We start from the raw sequence: 10,923 nt of genomic DNA, 5'->3' as shown, positions 1-10,923 counted from the left end.
TAATTACCAAGTTTGTACTACAAGTATTCTATTTGATTTTATTGCACTTTGCAAAACACAACAGACATCGGGTTCTCATCAAATTTATAGTTGAATAATTTGCTACACTCTTAATACACATCAGGTTCCATGAAAACACAATACAAGAGTTGTCATTCCCTATTTCAACCAAATTTGGCACATTCACAGTTATCAAAATACACACTAATCATTCACATTTACTCTTTATCCACTATTTAACATTAGTTCAACTCAGTTCTTAAACAGAGCAAAGAAATTGATGAAGACACCAATTGCAACCCCAATGCACATCATGATTAGAAGAATTTCAATCCTCCTTAATTTCTCCTTCAATTCTTTTGTAAGAACAGGTAGCACCATGGGGTCTATGTCCTCATACTCCACTGATTCGGACAGCTTCCTAGTGCTCTTCTGTTTGAGTTTTCCACCTAAAGATAGCTTGGGTTTGTGGTTCCAAGAACATTCCACCTCTTCAACCATGTCTTGCTCTTCCAATTCATCAATCCATTGAAAATATTTACAATCCTGGTTTTTATTCTGTCAAGAACACAAATTGAAAACCCATGAAGAACAAATCAATCATAACGTGCAAAACACATTAAAACAGGAATAACTACAAAGACCCATTAGAGGCCAAAACCCAGTCATGCTTACCTTCCATAGTGGGCACCGAAGGAACCACCTCCCTGGGTTAGTATTCGTCTTCGATCTCAGAGCAACAACAGCAAGAGAACAGCGACACATACCGTCATACTGCTTCGAACCAGAGTCTTCGCACCTATCGTTGCCTCCTTCTACCATTGATGCAGACCTCCGCTTCATCATACCTGCTGCATCCATAGTTGAACGGCTATTCAGATGCATCACGTTCTCATTTTGCAATTGGGAATTAGGGTAATTGAATTAGGAAATTTGGGAACGGGTCCAGGTAAGCTGGGAATTAGGGTAATTGAATTAGGAAATTTGAGAACGGGTCCAGGTAAGCTTTCTGTTTGCCACACAAGCTTTTTCGTTTGTCACATCACACACTTCTGTCAACGGAGAAGGCATCACTTGCCAGACGGACATTTCATGCACGTTTTTAATTATCCAACGATATTTTTGTCAATAATAAAAGTGAGGGGCATTATTGTCAATATTTACAAAATCCAAGAGTATAATTGATAGTTAATCCTATTTTTTAATATTAAAAGACGAAAATGTCCGACTTTTAAAATGTCAGAAATTTATTTATCTTTCATTTTAAATTTTTTAGCCGAATATTACTCTTAATTTTTTCGGCTGCGAAAATGGGATGAGATGATGATTCGAGGCAAAGCAGGGCGGCCCGCTTCACACTCTAATAGGCGTGAACAGAAAACACTGCACGCATATAACATTATCAGACACACAGCACACAACCACTCTCAATATACAAAATCTGCTCATAACGAAACGCACACACATTAGAGAAACATAAGGGGCAAGCTAGATTTTGATTATACACGCAGAACCACTTCTCTTCCTTCACTTTTCTTATTTCCCCTTTCGGTTAGGGTTTTCGAATTTCCATGGCAGAAGTCATCAACATGCCCTCCGATTCCGTCGACAAATCCCCTTCCTCCTCTGCTCCACCTCCGCCTCCTCCACCTCCTCCTGCTCCTCCCTCTTCCTCCGCCTCCGCCTCTGCCTCCGTTTCCGCGCCCGCCAATGATGATCTACCACCTCCACCTCCCCCGCCGCCGCATTCCTCCACCCGGAGGAGGGACAGGGACAGGAGGGATGATAGGGATTTTGATCGCCACTCTCACCGTCGTGGTGGCGCTAGCGGTGCTGGCGACTACTACGACCGGAACATGTCTCCCCCGCCGCCCCCTCCCAGGGACAGGGATAGAGACAGGGACTTCAAGCGCCGTCGCAGCCCCAGCCCTCCCCACCGCGACCGCCGCTATTCTCCCGCCTCGCGTCGCTCCCCTCCGCCGTATAAGCGATCCAGGAGGGGTAGTCCTCGTGGTGGTTATGGTCCCGATGACAGGTGATGCAATTTCCTTTCTTGTTTCTTTAATTTCTTGTTTTCCCTTTTCTTAGTCTATTATTTTGGGTTGTTGAACTGTGTTAACATGAAATCGTAACTTGCTAGGATTTCAGCTTCAAATTGTTTGTTTAGGGGATTTGGTATCTAGTCTCTATTATGTTATTTGTTATTGCAGATCTGTTTTATTTGAAATTTGGGCCACTGGTTAAAGACCTTAGTATTATTTGCGGTAGCAAATCTTTATCGCTTTTCATTTTCATTTTCATTTTTTTAAACCATTTTGTTTTGTATGTCTGGATGGTTCGTTTGCCTTAAAAAACCAAGAGGAGGAGGTTTTAAGGGTTTGTTTGTGAGCTGGGTTTTGGAGCGATGGGGAATGGAAGGGAAAGCTGGTTTTGGAGCTATGGGGAAGGAGAGGGAAGGCTTGCAGTGTAAATGTTATATTACAAACTCTCTATTTCACTCTCTTATCCTCCAAACTCACAAACAACCTTTAAGTCATTATGGAGGAAGTTTTATCAGAGTCAAATGTTAATGGTCCATTTCACCTTAGGTGGTTTGCATGATAAAATTACTATTAATGTGCGTACCATTTGTTTATTTTCTATTTTTCATATTCATTTTTTAAAAGAAGTATTTGGTTAGATTTTGAAGGAAACATGCTCATGAAAATATTTTCAGAGAGATGGCTAAATTTGAAGATGCTCAGACTCGGTTCACAGTTTTAGCATCTTCTTTGTTATTCGTGGGGAACATTCAGTTCAAAATGTGGTGGCATAGTGGTAAAGGTGATAAGCTTTCTTTTCTTAATTTCGTTGGTCTGGGTTTGAACCGGGGCAATTCTGAACCATATTTATTTCTTTTCCATTCCATGCGCCACACAGTCACAGCCTGCGTAATTTAATTAAAAATAAAATCTCCAAGTTGCATGGCACTAGATTTGAACTTGAGTCCACCCACATATATACAATAATAACTGCATTCAATTTTGAAACAGGCATACCAAATGTATTTGACCGCTTTTTTGTTCTAAACAGAATCTACTTTCATAAATATCTCGCATGCATTTCCTAAAATTTAAAAATCTGAAATTGGAAAATCTTTTCTTCAAAAAACAACTAAACACAAGTTTTAATTTTTAAGCTTGGGCTGAGTTTCAAGTTTTAAGCATGGGCTGTTTTTGGTGCAAATCTACCAAACCAAAACTCTAATTGACAGAGGAGATTGGTGAAAGTGTGAATGAGTGTAAAAACAGGGAAGTTCATGAATGAGTGCTGCCACAAGAGAGAGAGAAAGTATAGGAGAGGGGAATGATTTACTACCTAAAAGTGTGCGTGTGTGTGTGTAGATAGAGGGGGAGGGAGAGGGGGGATAGAGAGGGAGGGAGAGATTGAGAGAAAGGAATATGGATTGTAATTGTAGCTCAACTTTGTGCACATGAATTATTATATATGGAGAATTTGCTGCTGCATATTTCGATCATATTAGTTTTCATATAGGACATGGTATGATATTGGTTTATTCTGTTGTAATGGAGAAGTCCTTTTGATTGCATGGTTAACATGTTTGTCTTTCTTTGTTCTAGTTGTATCGCTACTTTGCTCCTATAGTTCTCTATCATCCGTTTGTTAATCTATGTTATTAAGAACATTTTGTCGTTAATTTTATTTTTTGAATTTACAATCTGATTATGCAGGTTTGGGTATGATTATTATGGCGGCTACGAAAGGGGCGTGGGTGGAAGATCTGGTTATGCTGATGATAGGTCTTATGGCAGGTTTGGACACCGTCCTGCTGGGGGATATCAAAATGGGATTTCTGGTATGTTAGTAGAAGCTAATACATAGGGCTTTTCCTATATTACACAATCTTATTTTATGTGTAGTATTATTTCCTGTCTTTCTTCCCCGATTTATGTAATTAAATATCATAACTCTTTTCCTCTTGCATTCTGACAAGCAAATATGTACATATAGTAACTTCTTAGAGATGTTGAAAGATTGAAAAGCTACGCCTCATAGGATTTTATGGTTTCTTCATTGCATGTTATCTGTTGTGTATTTCTGATGTTATATTACTTCCGTTTTTGTAAGTACATGGGATGAGTACATGTACTACTCGTAACAGAGCAAGGTGAGGCAAGACCAATTCAATCCTTGAAGCATAAAATATACATCATTCCTGATTTTGCAACTCATTTTAATCAAGACTAATAATGTGGATCAAGAAAACATAAAGATAATCTGATAAATATTCTGTCAATTTTGGTACCGTAAATATCATGTTCTACAAAAGGGATCATACACGGTATTATATAATTCAACTTCCAACCTTATATTTTTGGGGTGAAGCCAACTCACTGTTTGTATGTTGTTTGTTGATGCTTTGCTCTTTGCAGATATGGAAACCAATCGTAGTTATGCAGACATGCCAAGTGGTGGTGCACAAAGGTCAGCTTCGTAATGTGCCCTTTTTAACTACATCATAAATGAATAAAAATCATCTGCTACGTGTCTGTGTTTCTTGTTCAACATAGATGAGGAATTTTATGAGTGGAATGTACTTGAGTAAGGAAGTATAGCAAACCTCCAAATGCTCTAACAAGGCATGCGTTTGCAGGAAATTGAACTTTCATTTTAAAGGTTTTGCATAATCTTTATTCTGTGACGGCCCTAGTGGTCGCTGAAAATTCTAATAATATAGGACTGCTTAGCTGCAAAAACAGATGTAATTACAAAGATCAATACCATTAACAAAGGAAATTTAAGAAAGAAGCTATGCTGTTTGAAGTCAAACAAAATAGAAATATTGCACAAACCTGCAACATAATACATAAAAGATGTCATTGTTGTGAATCCTGTGAAGCATAGCTGTCCACATAAAAGATGTCCTACGGAGAAATGTCAATAGGTTTGTCAAGATGGAAAGAGGTTGTATTTGAGGAATGAGTTAGAAATTGGAATTTCTTTTCAAGTTCAACCTATGGAGGTTGGCTGAAAAATTATCATATGTTGTATGTTGTGTGTGTGACATGCATTTGTTTAAATGTTGTTAACGCATTTGTTCCAGAGAAGGGTTGATGTCCTATAAGCAATTCATCCAGGAGCTTGAGGATGATATACTGCCAGCTGAAGCAGAGCGTAGGTTAGTCCTTGAAAGTTGTGTCCTCTGCATAATTATAACATAAGAATTTGGAGATATTCATTGACAAATGAGTTTTTGAATTGAATTTCCTTTTCTTTATTGGGAAGATATCAAGAGTACAGATCAGAATACATTTCTACCCAAAAGCGAGCTTATTTCAATGCACATAAGGATGAGGACTGGTTTGTTTCCTTTTCCGTTTAATATTCATTGTTCAATTTTTAAATGTTTATGAAATTGCTACTGTTCTGTTCTAGAAATCTTATGGTTTCCAATTTTTTACCTTTTGGTATAGGTTGAAAGATAAATATCATCCAACAAATTTACTCGCAGTCATCGAAAGGTGAGGTTTTTCATGGATATTGCAGACTATTGAAGAACTGAACATGTCCTCTCAAAATTGACTGATCGTTTTCGTTCTTTCTTTTCCCCATTGAGGGATGGTTTCTCATTGGGCGAGTGGATTAAATGTGTTGAGACATTCAATTTATAACAAACCTGTCTGGTTCATCATCTTTTAGGAGGAATGAAAATGCTCGACAGCTGGCAAAGAATTTTTTACTGGATCTGCAGAGTGGGACATTAGAACTGTATGCAATTATTATATCTCTCTTTCACGTGCCTGTCATTTTCATGGTGTGAATTCTTCCCATAATGTATATTTTGCTTGAAATCAATGCAGAAATCCTGGTTTAAATGCCTCCTCATCCAGCAAATCAGGACCAGCAAGTGAACCAAATTCAGAGGAGGAAACAGAGACTGGAGGTAAAAGAAGAAGACATGGTAGGGGATCTGATAAAGAAAATGATTTCTCAGCTGCTCCAAAGGCTCACCCTGTCAGTTCTGAACTTAGACGGATACAAACTGATATTCAACAAGCACAGGCACTTGTTCGTAAGCTTGACACAGAAAAAGGAATTGAAGACAATATTTTATGCAGCAGTAATCACAATAAAAATGATGACAAAGTTCACAGTGGCTCTGTAGGACCCATAATAATTATTCGGGGCCTGACATCTGTTAAAGGTTTAGAGGGTGTTGAGCTTTTGGACACACTTATTACATATCTATGGCGGATTCATGGTGTAGACTATTATGGTATGACTGAGACTAATGAGGCCAAGGGTTTTAGGCATGTGAGGGCAGAAGGAAATGGGCATGAAGAAACAGGCAGGTCAGGATCTGAATGGGAGAAGAAACTTGATTCATTTTGGCAGGGAAGGCTGAATGGTCAGGATCCCTTGGAAGTTATGACTGCTAAGGAGAAGATAGATGCTGCTGCAGTTGAGGTGTTGGATCCCTATGTGCGGAAAATTAGGGATGAAAAGTATGGATGGAAATATGGTTGCGGAGCTAAGAGCTGCACAAAGCTTTTTCATGCAGCAGAATTTGTGCACAAACATCTGAAGCTAAAACACCCAGAACTTGTTATGGAACAAACTTCAAAAGTGCGTGAGGATCTCTATTTTCAAAATTACATGAAGTAAGTTACTGAAGTTTCTGTTGTTTTAAGTTATAGTTGCAAGTGTTGGTGGAATATTACTGATAAGTGTCCTTACTATGTTGTAGTGATCCAGATGCTCCTGGTGGAACGCCTATCATGCAGCAACCACAGGTGGACTTATTTTTTTTCTTTATCTGTTCAGTTTTTTACTTAAACTTTTTTTCCTAAAATACCTTTCACATATAATTCATAAAAAATATAGTTATATCTAAGACTTGAACACAAGACCACCTATTTAGAGTCTAAGGTACTTACCATCCTAAATAATTTCATTTGTTATTATTACTATTTAATAAATAAAATGGTACTAATAGGCACATTAGTGCCTATTTGTATCTAGATATATTGATTTATAAACTTAATGATGATTAATAAGAGATGGAGGGAGTATTACGTAAGTTATTGCGTATCTGATAAAAACATCATTATGGTGTGTTGTGAAATCTTGATGGTGTTGAAGATTTGTATTTATATTTATATTTCCATAAAGTGAGGTTGATAACTAATCTTACTGATTAACAGCACATTGGAGAGTAGCTCCTTCATGAACAGGAAGGAATTCATCGATAATAAAATATTTAAGCATAAATTTAGTGTTGTGTAGATAATAGCTGCTCTCCCAAACATTTCCCTCTTCCTCTCAATTCACCCTACCTTGCAACTACTTTCCCTCTTATAGTCACTCATTTCTAATCACTGAATTACCTCTCATTTACTTGCTAGTTTAAAGTTATAATATTCTCTCTATAGTTCACTCTGTTGTCCACCCATGTATGTGTGTTGGTCATCTACATCATATCCCCTTCCAAGTAGCTTACACACTAATAATAGGCTACTATCAGAAGTGTTGGAAATTTTCTCTGTCTATATTTCATATAATCTGATGTTAGCAAACTTTAAGAATATAGTGGTAAAGGTTGGAGTTGTATTTGTAAACAATATCATATTCTTATGGACAATCTTTTGTTGTATTTGTAGAAGGACAGACCTTTAAAGCGAAGATTGGGATTGGAAGGCCGGTTGAGAGACGATCGTGGTAATCGTCGAGATCATGATCGGAGTGACAGGATAAATGATGGAGATAGGCCTGAGAGTTCCCCCAGCCGTGAGAGGCAATCTAAAGCACTCGAGATGGGGAATCATGATGAAACCATGTATGATACATTTGCTGGTCCTGGCGTACCTCCATTTGCTTCTGATATGCCGCCTCCTCCACCAGTGTTGATGCCTGTTCCTGGTGCTGGGTATGATTTTCAGTTTGATTATCTTTTCCCGTAATGTGTTCTTGATGCATTCTTTTGAAGTTTTGACTACTGAACACTTTTCCTGTAGTGCTCACTAACATAATTTGCAACTTTACAGGCCTTTGGGACCCTTTGTTCCTGCTCCACCAGAAGTTGCAATGCAGATGTTAAGAGAACAAGGAGGACCATCATACGATGCCCCGGGTAGGAAGATGCGCGCCGGCCATCCTATGGGTGGACCAGCACCAATAATTGCTGTTCCTCCAGCTTTCAGACAAGATCCTCGGCGGATGCGCAGGTAAATCTGCCGTATTTTCCTCCTTGCCGGAATATTTTAATATTTCCCCTATCTAATCTTTTTTCAAGTCCTCTCAAATGTGAGCTCTTATGTCTTTTAACCTGGCCCGATCATGCTCATTACTCACTTAAATTTAGTCCTTGGTGTCTATACTCCGATCAGTTGGAATAGCAACTTGAAGTTATTTATTTATTAATATTAATATTTTAACTGTTATTGGGTTATTCCTTCGCTTCAACTCCAAACTCGAAAAAACCCTTAGGGGACAGAAAGTTAGAAGGAATGCCTATATCAGTTGTCTATATTTACTCAAAACTCAACCGATGTGACCAAATACTTGTTTGTTCTCCTTGTGTGGTATTCTTACCGGGCATTGGTGCTACAGCTATCAAGATCTTGATGCGCCGGAGGACGAGGTCACTGTGATAGACTATCGGAGTTTATGAGTGTCATCTGTTCCCTCTGAGATGGAGTTGGCAGGCAGACTAAACTGTTGAAAGATCTGGTCGTGTACTTTGCTTTTCCGGCTAGAGTAACTGTTTGTCATTAATAATTGGATCAGGCTACTCTCTTCTGTGAATTTATCTGCTGAAAGAATTTAATCTCTTGTTTTGCGGAAATTCGTGCCCTGCTGCTGAAGTGACTTAAATTATTTTATCTGCGCTTTTGATGAGGATTAAGGATTTATAATATTGTTCTAGAGTTTAGATGTTTATTTCTTGAACGATATTATCCTGCTTTTTATTAATAGTTCGATACTTGTAAAATTGTTTTTCCATAGTTAAATCTTTAGTGTGTGGTTTTATTTGTACATTCGCAATTTAAATCTGAGTTCTATATCCAGTTTAGAAAGAAATACCGTTTTTTTTGGTTGTTACTATTTTTGTATTAGTCTTTAGTTTAGTATTAATTTTTGGGATAAATGTATATTTTTTAATAGAGGTGGTCTAGTTTAGTTTGGTTAATTTTAAAATCAGTAAATTTTATTATTACTTAACTAATTCATATAATGTTATACAGGTTTATAAGAAGGAGAAGGAATGTACAATCTTAACCATTAGATCAGTTTATGAGTAGTGAAACCAAATTTCAAACATTTTGTTCAAAATATTTGTATTTCTTAGGGTTAAGTACGATTTTAGTCTTTATGGTTTAGGTTGAAAATTTTATTCGATCTTAAGTTTTTTTTTTAGTTATACAAAATTATTTCTAAGGTTTAACTTAGTCTTAAAATTATTATTCTTTTTATTCATTTTTTAAAATTTTAGATTAAATTGTTCTTAACAAAAAATTATAAAATTAAAGAGAAAAAAAAAGAAGCCAGCAACGGAGAAGAGAAGCAGTCACTCATTGGAAAGAGAGAGAAGTGGTCACTGGAAAAGAGAGAGAAGCATGGGAAAAAGGAAGGGGTGACGATGCTGACAAGAGAGAGAAGCATGGAGAGAAGGAAGGTGGTGACGATGCCGACGAGGGAGACGATGCCGACCTTCATTTCACTTTTGAATTAGGGTTTTAATTCTATTTTATTTTTAATTTTTAATTTTGTTGATTCTTTGACCGAAATAAAAATTTGTTAATTTTTTGGTATTGATTTCTATTTCTATTTTTTGTTTATTACATTGTTTTTTCTTGCTGCCTTGTCTTATTGTTGGTGTTTTTTGTTTATTCCTTCTGCTTCTGTTTTAAAACCTTTATTGTTGTTGTTGATGCTGCGAAAATTCTTGTTGCTTAGGAAGCAGAAGTATAAATTTTGGATGAAGAAGAAAAAAAAGAGAAACCAAGCATTTTGGTGAAGAAAGTTGTTGGAGAAAGGTTGACTAGTATTTTGGTCTGATGGATGATTTTAAAACCAAGTTGAACCTTAGGGACGATTTTGTATGCAAAAAAAGGTTTGAGACGAATAAAATTTTTAGCGGAAATCATAGAGACCAAAATTGTACTTAATCCTATTTCTTATTACTTCTTTGTTATACCTTTCAACAATTATTGTGGTTTAGGTGCAAATTAGTCATAAATAAAAGATTCTATCCAAAATTACCATTTTAATAACGCATATTGTGACTGTTTAATCACAAATATTTCTTATATTCCAACAAGACAGATTTGATACATACCTAAAACTAATTTGCTTCTCAAATAACAATTTTTTGCTTCTCATTGTTGTTGTACCTCCTATGCGATGAAGAGGCTGCAAGTGAAAGGCGGCACGGGGCGAGGTGGTAGTGGCTACAGGTAGAGGTGGGGAGAGTTAAGGTGGCTATGGATACAGGTGGGGTGAGATAGTATATTGTTCATTCGAACTCGTCTTTTATGAATATAATAACATCAATCCTTTCTTTTTCTAGGATTAATTTGTCAAAACTTCATGATCATATATGGTAGTTTATTTAATATGAAACAAGTATACTTGCACTTTCTAGTAAAAAAAATCGAAATCTTTAAATCTGGATGTATTATTTTCTTGTTTGTGATGGTATATTATAAATCAGTATACAAGAAAAGAGTTTCTATCAGAGCATTTGTTAACCGATTTAGAAAAGAATTATGTAGTAGAGAAAATCAAGAGGGGGCTGTTTCTATTTATAAGCTACTGATGAAATGGAAACTAAAGCGTTTTGGCATGGAGTGAACATTCATAACTACCAGATGGAACAGGTGGCCACTATTGTGCAGTAAGAAAAATGATGCCAAAGAAAAA

General features: G+C 36.8%; 2 protein-coding genes across 2 annotated transcripts; one reads left to right on the top strand and one right to left on the bottom strand.

Annotated features, from left to right (window-relative positions):
• Positions 253 to 861, bottom strand: LOC107611423. The gene is made up of 2 exons (XM_016313350.1): positions 676 to 861; positions 253 to 558 (listed from the first exon to the last, which is right to left on the bottom strand). Exons 1-2 carry the CDS (start codon positions 859 to 861, stop codon positions 253 to 255), a joined length of 492 nt encoding a protein of 163 aa, XP_016168836.1.
• LOC107612948 (serrate RNA effector molecule) lies at positions 1,329 to 9,038 on the top strand. Its single transcript, XM_016314745.2, has 12 exons — positions 1,329 to 2,035; positions 3,732 to 3,856; positions 4,434 to 4,485; positions 5,105 to 5,179; positions 5,287 to 5,361; positions 5,475 to 5,522; positions 5,701 to 5,769; positions 5,862 to 6,662; positions 6,749 to 6,794; positions 7,662 to 7,927; positions 8,046 to 8,225; positions 8,611 to 9,038. Exons 1-12 carry the CDS (start codon positions 1,572 to 1,574, stop codon positions 8,669 to 8,671), a joined length of 2,262 nt encoding a protein of 753 aa, XP_016170231.1. The 5' UTR covers positions 1,329 to 1,571; the 3' UTR covers positions 8,672 to 9,038.

This window comes from Arachis ipaensis, chromosome B08 (assembly GCF_000816755.2).
Source record: "Arachis ipaensis cultivar K30076 chromosome B08, Araip1.1, whole genome shotgun sequence".
Taxonomy (NCBI): domain Eukaryota; kingdom Viridiplantae; phylum Streptophyta; class Magnoliopsida; order Fabales; family Fabaceae; genus Arachis; species Arachis ipaensis.
Note: the sequence above shows the minus strand (reverse complement) of the source record. Positions and strands in the feature narration are given on the sequence as shown.

Coding starts and splice junctions, on each gene's coding strand:
- LOC107611423 (XM_016313350.1), bottom strand. CDS start 861: ATGGATGCAGCAGGTATGATGAAGCGGAGGTCTGCATCAATGGTAGAA. Junction 559..675: donor TTCGGTGCCCACTATGGAAG/GTAAGCATGACT, acceptor TGTTCTTGACAG/AATAAAAACCAGGATTGTAA.
- LOC107612948 (XM_016314745.2), top strand. CDS start 1,572: ATGGCAGAAGTCATCAACATGCCCTCCGATTCCGTCGACAAATCCCCT. Junction 4,486..5,104: donor CCAAGTGGTGGTGCACAAAG/GTCAGCTTCGTA, acceptor CATTTGTTCCAG/AGAAGGGTTGATGTCCTATA. Junction 6,795..7,661: donor CTATCATGCAGCAACCACAG/GTGGACTTATTT, acceptor TTGTATTTGTAG/AAGGACAGACCTTTAAAGCG.